Source organism: Entelurus aequoreus, linkage group LG18 (assembly GCF_033978785.1).
Source record: "Entelurus aequoreus isolate RoL-2023_Sb linkage group LG18, RoL_Eaeq_v1.1, whole genome shotgun sequence".
NCBI classification, from domain to species: Eukaryota; Metazoa; Chordata; class Actinopteri; order Syngnathiformes; family Syngnathidae; genus Entelurus; species Entelurus aequoreus.
In genome coordinates, this window is record NC_084748.1 from 2,786,775 (window position 1) to 2,805,122 (window position 18,348).

The 18,348-nt window shown below is 38.4% G+C and overlaps 2 protein-coding genes across 2 annotated transcripts in view; one reads left to right on the forward strand and one right to left on the reverse strand.

The window, feature by feature from the left end:
* Positions 1-1,996: 1,996 nt before the first annotated feature.
* si:ch211-113e8.11 (uncharacterized) lies at positions 1,997-8,470 on the forward strand. The gene is made up of 2 exons (XM_062026290.1): positions 1,997-2,214; positions 5,150-8,470. The coding sequence occupies exons 1-2, from the start codon at positions 2,129-2,131 to the stop codon at positions 5,730-5,732; spliced, it is 669 nt and encodes a 222-aa protein (XP_061882274.1). The 5' UTR covers positions 1,997-2,128; the 3' UTR covers positions 5,733-8,470.
* A 3,939-nt stretch (positions 8,471-12,409) lies between these two features.
* LOC133633674 (E3 ubiquitin-protein ligase ZFP91-like) overlaps positions 12,410-18,348 on the reverse strand; it is a 32,318-nt gene continuing 26,379 nt past the window's right edge. The window contains exons 11-12 of the mRNA XM_062026291.1: positions 13,513-13,612; positions 12,410-13,444 (exon numbers count right to left, since the gene is read on the reverse strand). Coding sequence (XP_061882275.1) covers positions 12,721-13,444; positions 13,513-13,612 — 824 coding nt within the window. The 3' untranslated portion in view covers positions 12,410-12,720. The remainder of the gene's footprint in view (positions 13,445-13,512; positions 13,613-18,348) is intronic.

Below are 18,348 nucleotides of genomic sequence, written 5' to 3' on the forward strand. Positions count from 1 at the left end.
GGGGGCGCCACGCCAGTGCCACAAATGTTGGAGAAAAAAAAAAAAGAAAAAAAAAGTTGGTACTATTATTTCTAAATACAAAAAATAATCCCACGTTAATTAAAATGCAAAGTAAAGCCTATTTAATAGAAATATTATTTGTGCGGCAAAACGCCACAACACCCCTGGAAACTGTGCCGAAATGCAAAAAAAAAAGGGACATTTCGCTGCGGTCTGCAGATCATCTGAAAGAGTGGAAGCTATAGGTGAGGGCCGACATCCGGGCAACTGAGCTACATACGGGTTCTTCGAGTCATAGCAACCAGACTGGCGTTGAAAACAAACCGTCGCCATTACTCTTTAACCTGTCGACCTACGCTGGTTAAACCCGTCATTCTGCCTCCAAAATGCCAAAAAACTGTGTTGTTTTTGGTTGTGCTAACCACAACTGGAAACAGGGAAAACAAAGGTTGTATTTTGTTCTGCCAAAGCGTGATAAAAGCCCACAGAGACGAGACAAATGGCTCGCAGCTTTACACCGGGAAAACCAGGACGGTTCTCACTGGAGTCCACCAAAGTCCCGGGTCGTGTGTTATCGGATCACTTCTTTTCTGGTAAATATAAGGAACAAAATCCACCTTCTTAACCACAACTTGGCTATACCGTCCGTGCTAATGTTGTACTTGTTGAATTTGTACCTTATAACGTTCGACAGCTGAAGTTGTTGTTGTACAAAAATAACATGCGGTATATACTATATAGTCTATAGCCTAGCTAGCTATTTTCGAAAACCGGTTTCGTTTAAATTTGCACTTAACAGTTGGGTTTTTAAAAACCAATAAACCCTATAATTTTCATGTTGCCATTTAATCAACTTTTCAGGACAGTTGCAAAATGCTGTCTGCAAGACTTTTCAATACAAAGACATATATTTTGTACATTATTCGCCTGCTGTACTGCGCCTTCATAAGGCTACAACTTACAAGGACCAGGCTACTAGGGGTCAGTCTGCTTTCTTTTGGGGGTTTTTGCCGGACATTCCAGTATTATTTACCCGTAATCTTGGTATTACTTTCCTTATTAGGTTATTTTGCCACCTCCCCCTTCTCTGTTTAAACTCTTCTTTGTTGTACTTAAACAATACATGTAGCCCTCAAATCTCTCCATATTTTATACACTAACACTTGATCTTGTTGTTGATAACTTCCGCGTCTCTTTCTTAGTAGCGCGCAGGCTAAGCTAACTAGCAAGCTAAGCTAAGCCTGAGAAGCTTTAAAGTTCACTGAGACGAGTCTGACGCAAATAATACATTTTCGTTTTTTCACACGATATGCGAATAAGTAAAAATGCGTAAATGAAGGATTTAACGCCGACTTCCAAGCCACAACGCTCGTTAAATGCTTTTTCTGTCAATGCTGTGTTCGCTGTGAGCTGCTTTGTTTTCAACGAATTCCCGGTTGCTAGGGGATTGGTAGGCGGAAGTGACGTAGGTCCGCCCTCACCTATTGAAGGTTTTGGGCATCATGAATGCAAACAGTAAAGGAAGCTGTGTGAAGTTTACAAGTCTCTGGAGTCTGCTTTCACGGATATAAACACTACTACAACATAACGGAGGGTTTATATATATCGCCTATACTGTATAAAACTACAAAATAACAAACACGGAGGCTCCATTTTTACACGAGGACCACTTTATTTCGTTTGTTTTTGAAACTCCGCTCCACCACTTCCGCTCTTAGCGCCTTCAAAATAAGAGCTCAAGGCATATACTGTATAACAGCTTATAACAGGAACTTAACATCACAAAGAGGCAAGTCCATAAAATTAGGCTACATTAATAATAATGAAATTAAAATGTATTGTTTTGCATTCCCGAACTGATAAAAAAAGCCTTTTAAACAAACAGTCGGTGTGGGTTTTTCCGGGTGAAGAAGGAAAGTGTCATTAGGGTGTAATACCACTTCTGTACTCTAGATGGCAGTCATGCTATCCTGGTGAGGCGTTAACCGTAGAAGAAGAACGCAGCAGCTAACTTGTTAGCATGTCTCGTTTTTTGCGGAATTAGCGACGATTAAAACCTACTGGTTCGATATTTTGCATTATGCGTTAATATATATGTATATATTTTGCAACCAACATACCGGTAAACATGGAGGCTCTGGTCGGATACAGCGGGTCGTCGTCGGAGTGTGACGGTGACGAGGAGTCATCTGTCTGCAAGAATGATGGCGGAAGGTAAATTAAAGCACCATTATTCTCTCCTGCATGCCAATTATTTCTATTAAATATGCCAGATCTTCTGTTTGTACCGGTTTTCTTCCCGATCTGATATAGATACAATTCAGGCGAAAAAGTAGTTCCTACCATTTAGACAAGACCTTAATGATAGTTACTTGATGATATACATTCTCACATAACTGAAGTATCGATGTTTTGCTTTGAGAATCGATATAAAAGCCTAAGTATCATCTGTCGACATTTCAGTATCGATCCGCCCATCGCAGATGTCAAACTGGAGGCCCGGGGGCCAGATTTGGCCCGCCACTTCATTTTATGTGGCCCACCAAAGCCGGGGAATAAAATACTTTTATCTTTTCTATCTAAATGTATTCACTCTTACAATTTTGACAGAGAAAACATGCATGTACACATTTTAATATAATACAGTCCAAACATCCATTTTCTACCGCTTGTCCCTTTCAGGGTCACAGGGGGTGCTGGAGCCTATCTCAGCTACATTCAGGCGGACATTTTTTGTTAAATTAAAAACAAATACTCAAATATCTGTAACCCATCCAATGGTATGCTGTAAAAATGACAATGACTTTGCGATATTGTTACAGTTTTCCATTTACAGTAACACACTGTAGATTTTACCATAAGAAAACTGGCAGCTCAGTTGTCAGAATTTTACAGTCAAATTGTAGCACATTTTTTCCATTTAATTGTAATAGAACATAATTAGTTTTTACTGTAAAAAAAAACCCCAACCTAAACTGGCAGTCCAGTTGCCGGAATTTTACAGCCAAAAAACTGTTGCACATTTTTTCCATTTAATTGTAATAAAAAATAACTAGTTTTTACTGTAAAAAAAAAAAAACCTAAATTGGCAACTCAGTTGCCAGAATTTTACAGTCAAAAAATTGTAGCACATTTTTTCCATTTAATTGTAATAAAACATAATTAGTTTTTACTGTAAAAAAAAACAACCTAAACTGGCAGTTCTGTTGCCGGAATTTTACAGTCAAAAAACTGTTGCACATTTTTTCCATTTAATTGTAATAAAAAATAACTAGTTTTTACTGTAAAAAAAACCCTAAACTGGCAGCTGAATTGCCAGAATTTTACAGTCAAAAAATTGTTGCACATTTTTTCCATTTAATTGTAATAAAAAATAACTAGTTTTTACTGTAAAAAAACCCAACCTAAACTGGCAGTTCAGTTGCCGGAATTTTACAGCCAAAAAACTGTTGCACATTTTTTCCATTTAATTGTAATTAAAAATAACTAGTTTTTACTGTAAAAAAAACTAAATTGGCAACTCAGTTGCCAGAATTTTACAGTCAAAAAATTGTAGCACATTTTTTTCCATTTAATTGTAATAAAACTTAACTAGTTTTTACTGTAAAAAAAACAACCTAAAATGGCAGTTCAGTTGCCAGAATTTTAAAGCCAAAAAACTGTTGCACATTTTTTCCATTTAATTGTAATTAAAAAAATAACTAGTTTTTACTGTAAAAAAAACCCCTAAACTGGCAGCTGAATTGCCAGAATTTTACAGTCAAAAAAATTGTTGCACATTTTTTCCATTTAATTGTAATAAAAAAATAACTAGTTTTTACTGTAAAAAAAAACCCCTAAATTGGCAACTCAGTTGCCAGAATTTTACAGTAAAAAATTGTAGCACATTTTTTCCATTTAATTGTAATAAAACAATTAGTTTTTACTGTAAAAAAAAAAAAAACCTAAACTGGCAGTTCAGTTGGCAAAATTTTACAGTCAAAAAACTGTTGCACATTTTTTCCATTTATTGTAATAAAAAATAACTGTAGTTTTTACTGTAAAAAAAAAAACTAAACTGGCAGCTCAGTTGTCAGAATTTTACTTGTTTACTGTAATATGCTGTAAAACTATTGTTTATTTTTAAGGTAAAATTGCACTGGTTTAATAGCCGCATTCATAAAATTTTAGGGTAAAAAAATGTTTCATCATATATTCTCCGCACCGGACTATAAACCGCAGATATATATATATGTTGTGAAATGAGTTATTTACACAGAAATATTCTGTAAATGTTTATTTACATACCTTAATTGTTTCCAAACGGTGTCTGTAAAACAGCTGGTCAAACAAAACAGAAGTCATGGTCACGGATCCACTAGCTGCACAAGCTAGCTCTCCAATCAGCTACACAGACTCAATAACTCCACGGTGACATTTTGGTGAATTTACAAAACCGGAACAACATGAAAATAATGCCATTGTAAGTTAATAATACTAGCAAAGACACTAGTTCATGTTAGCACATCAGCTAATGCTAACGACGCTAGCTTCATTACATCACGATAGCACGTACAAGTATGCATGAAAACACTCCTACATACATCACACATGGGACGGTTCAGTAAGTATAAATCGTTTCAGTTTCATATTGTAAAACTTCCAAAAGTTGCTCGGAGTGATAAACGAAAAATCCACAAGAGTAGAAACGCTACGGACGGCTACAAGACGGAACAGCACTTCTACTTCCGGTTGAAAGCGCTAAATGGAAGGACGCTGCAGTGAGCAAACTCATAAACGAGCAGTAGCACACATTTTCAGTGCATTTGCTTGTTTTTAAATATTTGCATTCTGGCCGTCAGCCAGGAAAAATCCATAAATTAGCCGCACCGTTTTCTAAGCCGCAGGGTTCAAGGCGTAGGAAAAAAGTAGCGGCTTATAGTCCGGATTCAATGGTAATAATCCGTTTATTTACATAGTCACTCGTGCCTCAAAGGGCTTCACAAACTCACGACGACATCCCTGATCTGTCCCTACATCCGGGCAAGGAAAAACTCCAAAAGCCAGAGAAAGCATGGCAATAATCCTCATACATGAATATATTATTTACTGTTACTAGCAGTTTGACACGTTACTGGTTGGTTATCTGCTAATGCTGCTTTTCCAAAAGGGACCTCCTCCACGGGGCAGCACCCGACTCAAAGACGAGGAACTTCTTACTGGAGCCCGCGTCCAGTGAGTCCGATCAGTCCGACCACGAGGGTCCACTCCCGGCGCCACCCAAACCCCGTCCGGCCGCTTCACCCCCCGCGTACAAGTTGCCCCCGCCTCGCCTGCAAGCCTGCACGGAGAGCAGCGTGTTCGCCAACCCCTTCAAGGCGCAGGCGGAGCGGAAGCTGAGCGCCCTGCAGAAACACGTGCCGCTCACCGTGCACGCCAAGCCCTCGCAGATCGGCGGCAAGAGGATCTGTGCCAATTACAGGAAGGACGGACGATGCCGATTCGGCATCAAGTGCAAGTTCGCGCACGACAGCGATCTTCAGACGGCGGCCGTCGCCCCCGGCGACCGCCGTCCGGCCGAGGGCGGGCCGGGCGTCTCCGACGAGCCTCGGAGAGAGGCGGCGCCGGAAGTGTTAGAAAGTCGGCGGGGCAAGAAGAGGAGGGTGGGCGTGAGCGACACGCTGATCCCGCCCAAACAAGCCATGAAGCAGTACAAAATGCTGAGGGGCAAAGAAAAACTCAACATGTACTGAGAAATAAATACTGTTAGGACTTTTATTTACAGCTGATGACTAAACATGTCCTGTACTAAATATGTACAGTACAAGATATTACTACTACTGACATCCTTCACTCTATATATTCATCATTATATACACAGCAGTACTCCTCCCTCGTTAATTGGTTCCGGACATGAGCGGGATCAACCTTTCTTTTGCAAAGTAAGAATCAAACATTTTCTGCATTTTTTTATAAATAAGAATCCATTTTTAAAATCAGTTTTAGGCCCATGTTTCACTCGCTCAGTTCATTTCTTTTCACCCCCTGAAGCGAATATTTATTTATCCATCTGTATGTGCCAAGATAAACGCCACAGCGCTATTGTCTGAATAGCATTTTAAAAACTCCATTCAAATAAAACAATTTTTAATAAGTTTTGAGGCCATCTCCGTACAACCAGAGAGATATTTTCCAACCCGTTTTGAAAAAGTTCCATTATGACAAATCAAACATTGCAAGAATCGCTTTGAGTGGAGAATTGATTCTGAATGGAGTTGTGAGCTGCCCGTCATTTTTCATGTGACTTTTGTAGCTGTATGTGAAAATGGCGCCGCTGAAGTGTCAGCAGGTTGCAACAGCTCCGTGCTTTTATGTCTTCCTTAGTTGTTTTTTTTAATGTTTCCCTTTTGAATTGATTAACGTGGACAAGTTGAAAAACTTATTGGGGTGTTACCATTTAGTGGTCAATTGTACGGAATATGTACTGTACTGTGCAATCTACTAATAAAAGTTTCAGTCAATCAATCAATCAATCAATGGTTTTAACCCAAACAAGGTGGCAGAACTTCTGCTTTTTATACTTTTTGTGGACTTTTTGAATCTGCACTGCAACAAAATAATAATAGGGGTGCACAAAAAAATAATAATTCACATCTGAATCACGATTTGTACCCTAAATCCATTCATAATTTTGATAAATATTATTTTTTATCAGAATCAATTTAAAATTAAAGCTGCAAGCAGCGTTGGTCGGGTCCGCATTTTGGCAGGTGCTAGTCCTAGGTGTCCCGATACTTTTGTCCAGTGGTAGTCCTGAGTGAGACCTACACAGAGGTTTTTGTTTCGTGTCTCTACGATATTCGTACTGGGAGTTAGAGGAAGTTGTGTAGTGTACTACCTTCTCTGCGTTCTGTGCTCACGCTGGTGCTTTCTGCTTTTAAGCAGCCATCTTAAAACAACAGCAGCGGAGCAACTTTAGTGCTGCGGGTCTTTGAAGGCTCGTAAAATCCAAACGGTAGCACTAAATAAAACGCCGTCCACAACTTTTAATCAGAAGGGTTCAATCTCTCTCCTGTAGCAGTTTGAAGCCGAAACGACAAACGCGCTCGGTTTGATGTTTGGTGACCGGTTTTAACAAAAATTTTGTTTTGAAGGAGGGGTATCAAACTTCCTGTTGATTTTTGCTGAAGGATGTCAATCTAAGAAATGTAGGTCTAGGTAAGACCTACATAGAGGTATTTGTTTCATGTCTCTAAGACATTCCTACCGGAAGTTACAAGCAGTTTTGTCTGAGTTTTCCTCTGAGAAGCATTTTTTTCTCTGTTTTATTCAAAAATTGCGCTAGAGCGCAATTTTGAGTTTTGGGGTTCGGTTTTTTTTTTAGATCGCAATTTCCAGCAGTCCCGATGTGTGTGAGAATTTTGGTGAGTTTTGAAGTATTTTAAGGGGGTCAAATTAGAGGTCAAAGAGGCAAAAATGAGTGTTTTTAGTACATTTTTGTCTTAAATGGGAAATTGCCAACTTCCTGTTGGTTTTTGCCCGAGGATGTGTCATTATGAGTTGTAGGTCTAAGCGAGACCTACAGAGAGGTTTTTGTTTCATGTCTCTACGACCTTCCTAGTGGGAGTTACAGGCAGTTGGTTTTTGGTTTTTTCCTAGGGGGCGCTAGAGCGCAATTTTGATTTTTGGGGTTTGGTTTTTAGACTAAAGTGTGCTGTCACAGTTTGTCTATGTGTGTGTAAAATTTGGTGAGTTTTGAAGCATGTTAAGGGGGGCAAAGTAGTGCGCAACGGTGCGGAATAATAATAATAATAAACATTACAATTTTAGGTTCCTTTGTACCCTGTATAAAGGACTCCCTGTGGGAGTCCTTTATACAGGGTACAGGCGGACCCTAAAAATACGTTTTTAGGTAATCTTCATGCAACCAGAAGCTTTTTCAAACCCGAAACCTCTTTTGTTTCATTATAATTATTATAGCAAACAGTACCGGTACATTGCGAGAATCTGTTTGAAAAGAAAGTCCATTCTGAATCGAATCGTCACCCCAGGAATCGGATTAATTGGATTGAATTGTTCGGGGCCCAAAGAGTCACAACCCAAATATTTACTACTTACAAAATCCTAGTTTTTCATTGGACTTGTTGCTGTGTGTAAAAATGTGAAGTGGCAGAAGTAGAGCTCCTTTCATTCCATGTGTTTACTAGGGCTGCCAAAATTAAGGAGTTAACTCATGTGATTAATTACAAAAAAAAAAATGGCATTAATCATGAAGACTTGGATTAATGATGTTATTTGCTTTGAGCGTACAAGTGGAGATCAGATCAATGCACACGTCGGTACAAAGATGAGCGAGAAGGTGGTCTCGCTGGCTAATTGATACATCCTGAAATAAACTTTAGATAAAACTCTTGCCAAGTTTTGTGCAAATACATGACATGCATTCAAGTAAACTGTTCCTGGGTGACATTCTGACAATAAAATGGCTTTTGTGTACAAATATTGGGCTCTTTTCTTCAGCTAACCCTAATTATTTTCCTTATAATTACAATTATAATCCTATTTTCCTGATTATGCAAGCGAGTGAAGAATCATGATGCATCCAAATTCCAAAATCTGATTCACAAAAACAATCATTTGACAGCACTAGTTTTTAGTTTTTGGGTTAAACATCATTTCCCCTTTGTGGGATGAATAATAGACCGGACACACTCACCAAGTAAACAAACTTAATACAATTCCCTGAATATTAATTTTTCAGTGAGACATAAGAACTTGTTTTTAGGAAATCAATCTTGAGGACTAAAATACTACTTTTGAGCATCACAACTTTGTTATAAGACACAAAACTTCACAATAATAGTAAGTATACAGTTTTAATTGATCATTTCTACATCATTTTTAAGTTTTTCAAGCTTAAAAATAATGTTGTATTTTAAGAAATCCAACCAAAGCAATTTTGACAGATTTAGTTGCTCATTACAAGCAAAAATAACTTTTTTTTTTTTTACTCTTAAGAGCATACTTGCCAACCCTCCCGTTTTAGCGGGAGACTCCTGGTATTCAGCGCCTCTCCCGATAACCTCCCGGCAGAAATTTTCTCCCGACAAACTCCCGGTATTCAGCCTGGAGCTGGAGGCCACGCCCCCTCCAGCTCAATGCGGACCTGAGTGGGGACAGCCTCTTCTCACGTCCGCTTTCCCACAATATAAACAGCTTGCCTGCCCAATGACTTCATAACATCTACGGCTTTTAGAGAGTAGAGTGCACAACTGCGCACACGACAAGGAGACGAAGCAGAAGAACGAGGAAGTTACAGACATGGCGACGCCGTCGACGAGCGAGATGAAGAAATACGCTTGCAAGTTCCAAAACAAATGGAAACAAGAATTTCAGTTCATCCAGGACAGTTCGAAGGAGAAGGGGTATGTAATTATGTTGCCTGTACATTTTGTAAAACAGACTTCTCCATTGAACACCGTGGCCGAGTCATGAACGGAGGAGAAGTTAAACAGGACAATACTGCCATCTACTGGATAGCCCCCGGAACACTGAAATTCAAGTATTTATTTTATTTATATGTATAATAAAATAAATATATATACATATATATATATAGCTAGAATTCACTGAAAGTCAAGTATTTCATACATATACATACATACATACACATATACATATACATATACATATATATATATATATATATATATATATATATATATATATATATATATATATATATATATATATATATATATATATAGGGCTGCAACTAACGATTAATTTGATAATCGATTATTACTTCGATTAATCGATTAATAACCGGATAAAAGAGACAAACTACATTTCTATCCTATCCAGTATTTTATTGAAAAAAAACAGCATAATGGCACCATACTTATTTTGATTATTGTTGGTCAGCTGTTTGTAAATGTTGCAGTTTATAAATGAAGGTTTAGTTAAAAAAAAAACAAAAAAAACTCTGCGCATGCGCATAGCATAGATCCAACGAATCGATGACTAAATTAATCAGCAACTATTTTAATAATCGATTTTAATCTATTAGTTGTTGCAGCCCTAATATATATATGTATATATATATATATATATATATATATATATATATATATATATATATATATATATATATACATATATATATATATATATATATATGAAATACTTGAATTGGTGAATTTTAGCTGTAAATATACTCCCCTATTAACCACGCCCTTAACCACGCCCCCGGCCCACCCCCGACCACGCCCCGCACCCCCACCTCCCGGTATCGGAGGTCTCAAGGTTGGCAAGTATGCTTAACAGGGACATTTTTCCAGTGTAGGGGTGCACAAAAAATCGATTTAAGTCCAAATTGCCATTTTTATTCATCAAAATTCTAAAATCGATTTTTTTAATATATATTAAAAAAAAAAAAAAAGAAGTTTTTTTTAAGAATACCATTTTTTAAAATACCTTTTTAGGCCATCTTCAGTCTTTAGTACCCGTTTAGAAAAGTTTAATTATAATTATTATACCAAATTAAACATTGAATCGAAGATAAATTCTCAATGGAATAGTCGGGTGGCCAAAGAGTCACACCCCTAATAAATAAAGTCTGTCCTATCCTAAATAACACCCTTTAGGTGCACTCTTTTAATCCAATAAATTAATGCTGCCTGTTAAGCCAATCAGTGTCCACCATACTGAATAGCGTGATCTGATTGGTTTGGTTGTGTCTAGTGGCCTATACTAATGTACTACCGTATTTTCCGGACTATAAGTTGCGGTTTTCCGGGGGTGCGACTTATACTCAGGAGCGACTTATGTGTGAAATTATTAACACATTAGCGTAAAATATCAAATAATATTATTGATCTCATTCACGTAAGAGACTAGACGTATAAGATTTCATGGGATTTAGCGATTAGGAGTGACAGATTGTTTGGTAAACGAATAGCATGTTTTATATGTTATAGTTATTTGAATGACTCTTACCATAATATGTTACGTTAACATACCAGTTGGTTATTTATGCCTCATATAACGTACACTTATTCAGCCTGTTGTTCACTATTCTTTAGACCAGGGGTCACCAACGTGGTGCCCGCGGGCACCAGGTAGCCCGTAAGGACCAGATGAGTAGCCCGCTGGCCTGTTCTAAAAATAGCTCAAATAGCAGCACTTACCAGTGAGCTGCCTCTATTTTTTTTAAAATGGTATTTATTTACTAGCAAGCCGATCTCGCTTTGCTCGACATTTTTAATTCTAAGAGAGACAAAACTCAAATAGAATTTGAAAATCCAAGAAAATATTTTAAAGACTTGGTCTTCACTTGTTTAAATAAATTCATTAATTTTTTTACTTTGCTTCTTATAACTTTCAGAAAGACAATTTTAGAGAAAAAATACAACCTTAAAAATGATTTTAGGACTTTTAAACACATATACCTTTTTACCTTTTAAATTCCTTCCTCTTCTTTCCTGACAATTTAAATCAATGTTCAAGTAAATTTATTTTTTATTGTAAAGAATAATAAATACATTTTAATTTAATTCTTCATTTTAGCTTCTGTTTTTTCGACGAAGAATATTTGTGAAATATTTCTTCAAACTTATTATGATTAAAATTCAAAAAAAATTATTCTGGCAAATCTAGAAAATATGTAGAATCAAATTTAAATCTTATTTCAAAGTCTTTTGAATTTCTTTGAAAAAATGTTGTTCTGGAAAATCTAGAAGAAATAATGATTTGTCTTTGTTAGAAATATAGCTTGGTCCAATTTGTTATATATTCTAACAAAGTGCAGATTGGATTTTAACCTATTTAAAACATGTCATCAAAATTCTAAAATTAATCTTAATCAGGAAAAATGACTAATGATGTTCCATAAATTATTTTTTTAAATTTTTTCAAAAAGATTCGAATTAGCTAGTTTTTCTCTTCTTTTTTTCGGTTGAATTTTGAATTTTAAAGAGTCGAAATTGAAGATAAACTGTGTTTCAAAATGTAATTGTCATTTTTTTTGTGTTTTCTCCTCTTTTAAACCGTTCAATTAAGTGTAAATATCATTAATTATTAATAATAACAGAGTTACAGGTAAATCGAGCAAATTGGCTATTTCTGGCAATTTATTTAAGTGTGTATCAAACTGGTAGCCCTTCGCATTAATCACTACCCAAGAAGTAGCTCTTGCTTTCAAAAAGGTTGGTGACCCCTGTTCTAGACATTTCAAATTGCCTTTTAAATGTCTATTCTTGGTGTTGGCTTTTATCAAATACATTTCCCCAAAAATGCGACTTATAGATGTTTTTTTCCTTCTTAGTTATGCATTTTCGGCCGAAAAAAACGGTATTCATATTTGTAGTCCAATTAAGTCCTTTTTATGATTGAAAATGCTTCTTTTAGGACCCCAAAAAATGTAACAATATGCATTAAAAAAAAATCATTGTTTTTACTTGATAGTTTTGTGACATTTTTGAGAAGATAAAGGTTAGTGGCAGCCCTATTGTCAATAAACATTTCACACACTAAAAAGGTAATAAATAAAGACGTGACTTAAGACTTGGACAGTTGCTAAAATGCTCGGGTGTGTAACCCAACACAAAGTTTGTATATGAGAGCACATTATATGATCATATTGCAACATGAAAAGCTCGTGAGAAGACGATTATGTACAAAGGCAACCGGTTTGACTAAAAACGCTAACGACGACGTGTTGCGATCCGACGTTAAATGCGCTCACATGAGGGTCAGCTGCACGATGTCGTCATTTAGGACGCCGACCCGTTCAGTTTGCCCCCACGCGGTGCCCCCCGGTGGACTGGAGGGTGCCAGCGCGGGATTGTCCGGAACGAAGCTTTCCTTACCGGCGGAGGACGCGGCGAGGACCGGGATCTGCTGTGACGGGCCCACGTGCTGGAAGGTCATCTGCAGGATGGGCCCTTGGTTCTGCTGCTGGGCCGGGTAGGACTGAACGAACTGCACGGGCATCTGGAGCTGAAGGTGCGAGGGCTGCTGGGCGTCGGCGGGCGAGGGCGGGTCGATGGGCGACAGGGCGATGGTCACCGGCACCTGCATGGCGTGGAGGGTCTGGTCTTGATCCACCAGAACCACCTGGTGGTTGACCTGCTGGGATACCTGAGCCACCTGTCGACCGGCAGGGTCCTGGATCAACACCTGCTGCACGTGGCCGTCCTGACCCGCCGCCGCTGGCGGGGGTTTGGTGGGCAGATCCAGCAGCGACGCCGGGGTTGTGATGACGGCGCCGGCGTTGGCGGCGAGCGCTTCGGCGATGAGCACCTCGGGGTGACTCTTGGCCTTGTGGGCCACCACGCAGTCCTTCTTCTCAAACTTCTTGCCGCAAATGGAGCAGGAGAACTGATAGGAGGCGTCTGCGTCGTGCTTCTTCATGTGCCAGTTGAGGGAGGCCTTCTGGCGACAGGTGAAGCCACAGATCTCACACCTGCGAGCGCAAGAGAGGGTTGAAATCACACGTAGGGAGTCAACCTCCTTAAACCACGAGGTACTAACTGGAGGGGCTTCTCTCCCGTGTGGATCATGCGATGCACCGCCAGATTGTGCGAGCTCTTGAAGGCACGAGCACAGAACTCACAGATGTAGTCTCTCTGGTCTGAGAAGCACAAGAGCAGAACTTCAATCGTTAGGTCTGGACCACTATGGCAAAAATAATCACCATTATTCTGGATCGATATTGAGATCACAATTATTTGAAAACATAATTATTTTTTGTACCACCAAAACTTTTAATATACCGTATTTTTTGGACTATAAGGCGCACTTAAAATCCTTTCATTTTCTCAAAACTCGAACAGTGCGCCTTATAACCCGGTGCACCTAATGTACGGCATCATTCTGGTTGTGCTTACTGACCTCGAAGCTATTTTATTTGGTACATGGTGTAATGGTAAGAGTGACCAGTAGATGGCAGTCACACATAAGAAATGCGTATAGACTGCAATGATGGCAGTCACACATAAGAAATGCGTATAGACTGCAATGATGGCAGTCACACATAAGAGATACGTGTAGACCGCAATATGATGGCAGTCGCACATAAGAGATACGTGTAGACCGCAATATGATGGCAGTCACACATAAGAGATACGTGTAGACCGCAATATGATGGCAGTCACACATAAGAGATACGTGTAGACTGCAATATGATGGCAGTCACACATAAGAGATACGTGTAGACTGCAATATGATGGCAGTCACACATAAGAGATACGTGTAGACTGCAATATGATGGCAGTCACACATAAGTGAAGTGAATTATATTTATATAGCGCTTTTTCTCCAGTGACTCAAAGCGCTTTACATAGTGAAACCCGATATCTAAGTTACATTGAAAGCAGTGTGGGTGTCACTGGGAGCAGGTGGGTAAAGTGTCTTGTCCAAGGACACAACGGCAGTGACTAGGATGGCGGAAGCGGGGATCGAACCTGCAATATGATGGCAGTCACACATAAGAGATACGCGTAGACCGCAATATGATGGCAGTCACACATAAGAGATACATGTAGACTGCAATATGACTCAAGTAAACAACATTAAACACGGCGCTCAAAAATCTGTCAAAATGTTTTAGTAGGACTTTGGTAAGCTATGAAGCCACACCACTTGATGGATTGTACTCTGCTTCAACATAGGAGTATTATTATGGTGTGTGTATAAGGTAAGACATATTATCTGCCTTTTTGTTTCGCAATATTATGCAAAAGCAACTTTTCTTACCTTCTGGCACCTGCTGATGTGTATTTGGGATCTGCATAAGTCCTGAAAATTTGCGCGAGTCCGCCTTTGTAGTGGATAATCTTCTTCTTTTTCTCTATCTTCTTGTTATGTGACATTCATCCTCCACTGTTGCCATTTCTAATATAAAGTAGTGTAAAGTTCTTACTTATATCTGTCAGTAAACTCGCCATGAAAGCACTAAAACATACCGGTGTAGTGAGTTGGTATTATTCACCCGAGGAACTTTAGTTATTAGAGAGTTCCGGTCACGGGACACATTTCGGGCGTTGTTGTTGCACTAGTGAGCCACGGATGAGGAGATGCTGCTCCGTTATTGATTGAAGTAAAGTCTGAATGTCATTAAGACAGTTAGCGCCATCTTTTGACACTTCCACTCCCGTCCTTGCACGCTACACCGCCACAACAAAGATGTCAAAGTGGAGGCACGTACATAAGACCTGCCCACAAAACGGCGCATCCTGAAGAGACTTGAAGATGATGTGTAAAACATCATCTATGCAACATTTTGCGTAAAGAACCACCATTACATGTTACTTTAGAGCAGTGGTCCACAACCTTTTTTGCACCACGGACCGGTTTTATGTAGGCATTATTTTCAGAGACCGGCTTACCCACTTGTGAAAAATACAAGTCACTATAACGCTGAATTAGTGGGAACGCTGGGCTTGTTTCTTTGCAATGAAATGCTGATGGAAAGCAGCCTTTGGCTACAATCTGTCACATTTATATTTGATATGTTCATTAATGTGCACTGTATTATGTCTAGGGATGATGTTTGATAAGGAATTATCGAGTTCGAGCCTATTATGGAATACTCTTATCGAACCGATTCCTTATCGATTCTCTTATGGAGTCCAGATAGGTTGTTGTATATGGAAAAAAACACACAATATTTGGTTTAACAAAAGCTCACTTTTATTATATAATAAAAAAATAAAATCTAATAAATAAATAAATATTGACTGTTACCCGCCTAAAAGAATAAAATAAAATAAATAAATATTGACTGTTGTTATCCAAAGTATATTAAGTGGGATTTTTCAGAGAAACAAATATATACAGTAACACAAAAACAAGCTGTCTCTGTGATCACTATAGGTGTATAAATAATAATATAGTGTTAAATAAAATCGGCCCCTTGGGCACAAAACTGAAAATAATACAGCTCTCCAAAAAGTGCACTTCTGCTGCTATTTGACATAACTGTTTGTTATGATGCTTTGACATTTTTGCACTTTATTTCTTTATTGAAAGAAAATTCTATGAAGAGAAAAGTTGTTAGCAAATGTGGTTACAATGCTAAAAAAATGAAAAGTTCAAGCTAAAAAAAGGAATACACTTTATTGAGTTAACATTATTTCTTTATGGGGGAAAAATGTTATGAGCTAGAGAATATAACAACTACACTACCCAGCATGCAACGGGAGTGACGAGCATGCGCGGTAGCCCCGAAAAGTGTTGCATGTTGCCACGCTGTGAAAGTAAACGTCAAGAAGTCAGCCAACACGCCTCGTCTGCATTATTTATAATTAGACAGACAACACATCTACAGTGTGATTTTGTAACGTTTACAAGGAAAGAAAAACAAAAGTTAAAAAAGGGAGATATGTTGTATATATATGTATGTGCTGCAGTGTTGTATATATATATATGTATGTGCTGCAGTGTTGTATATATATGTATGTGCTGCAGTGTTGTATATATATGTATGTGCTGCGGTCGTTTTAAGAAGGTTGCGACAGCTGCCGTAAAGGAGGTGCGTTGCTAGCCTGGTTGCTATGTTTCCGGTTGGTGGTAAAAGTGTTGGTCATGTGTTTGTACCCTGCAAAATCTCCCAGTAAAGTTATTCGATGGATTATAGCTTTTGTTTTGAACTTTATTACACCTTGGAGTGCTTTTTCCCGTCCATTGTTTTCCTGCTTTCGCTATCTGCGCCTAATGACTGAGCTACGTGACGTCATTTCTTGTGATGTCCCACGGAGCATTTCTGGTCGGGACGGGATTCGAATAAAGAATCAACTCTTTTCCTTTACTATAGTGGTCTCGATAACGGGTACCGGTTCTCAAAAAGGGATTAGAGTCCGAGGACTCGGTTCTTTTCTTACCAAACAACCGGGAAAAGCGGTTTCGAGTATCATCCCTAATTATGTCACAAAGTTATAACAAATAGCAACTTCCTATGAGGAGTTTTATTGTACATCATTGGTGTGTCTAGTGCACAGGTGTCAAACTCAAGGCCCGCGGGCCAGATCTGCCCCTCCACGTCCTTTTATATGGCCCGCAAAAGCTTGGAAATAATGTGTCAATAAAGTACCTTATATTTTCTTTCTTTACTTTCTTATTTTCTTACTAAAGGTATTAGTTTGTTTTTTTCTAGTTTGACAGGGGTAAAAAATATTGTCCAATATTGCAACAAATATTATCATATCTAACATTCATGGTAAAAATCTAAATAAATACTTAAATATATGCTTAACTTATGGTTTCGAAGCAAGTTATCCATCAAATTGTACACTATAAAAAGGACCTATCGATTTTACTGTAAAATTTAAGGAGTTTTTTACAGCATATTACTGTAAGTTGAAAAAAACCCGACCAATGTTTGTTTTTTCACAGTAAAATTCTGTCAACTGAGCTGTCAGTTTTTTGTTTTTTTTTATATCCACGGTTGATGATTTTATGGCACCGCATTTTATTATGGTAAAAAACTGGCCAAAATAAAATTGAACAGCGGTACTGTATTTCTATTTGCAGTAATATGTTGTAAAAGTAATAATAATAAAATAACACCATATATTTTACAGTAAAAGTCTGGCAACTAAGCCAGTTTTTTTTCTGTAGAAAACAGTGGTCAAATCCACCGATTTCATTTTACTCTTTACGTAATTAAAAAAAACAAACTTTAAATTCATAGGCAAATTCATTAATGATTTACTGTTACAAGCGGCCCTCTAATGGCAGCCATGACTGCGGTGTGGCCCTCAATGAAAACAAGTTTGACACCCCTGGTCTAGTGGGACAGGCCAAAGCTAAGTCGGAGAAAATGCAGTCTTTCATAAATTATTTAATGTTTCTCTCCGGCCCGGTAGCAAATGCTTCACGGACCTGTACCGGTCCTCAGACAACCGATGTAGACCACAAGGAAGTTTTTTACATTTAGAAAAAATAATAATAATATGCCCCCTTTAGTGCGCCTTATCCGGTGCGCTTTTGTATGAAAATAGCCCTGACTAGACCCGCTCATCGGCAGTGCGCCTTGTAATCCGGTGCGCCCTATGGTCCGGGAAATACGGTAGCCACCAAGGTGACATCCCAGACTTCTAGTACCGTATTTTTCGGACTATAAGTCGCAGTTTTTTTCATAGTTTGGCCTGGGGTGCGACTTATACTCAGGAGCGACTTATGTGTGAAATGATGAACACATTAGCGTAAAATATCAAATAATATTATTGATGTCATTCACGTAAGAGACTAGACGTATAAGATTTCATGGGATTTAGCGATTAGGAGTGACAGATTGTTTGGTAAACGTATAGCATGTTCTATATGTTATAGTTATTTGAATGACTCTTACCATAATATGTTACGTTA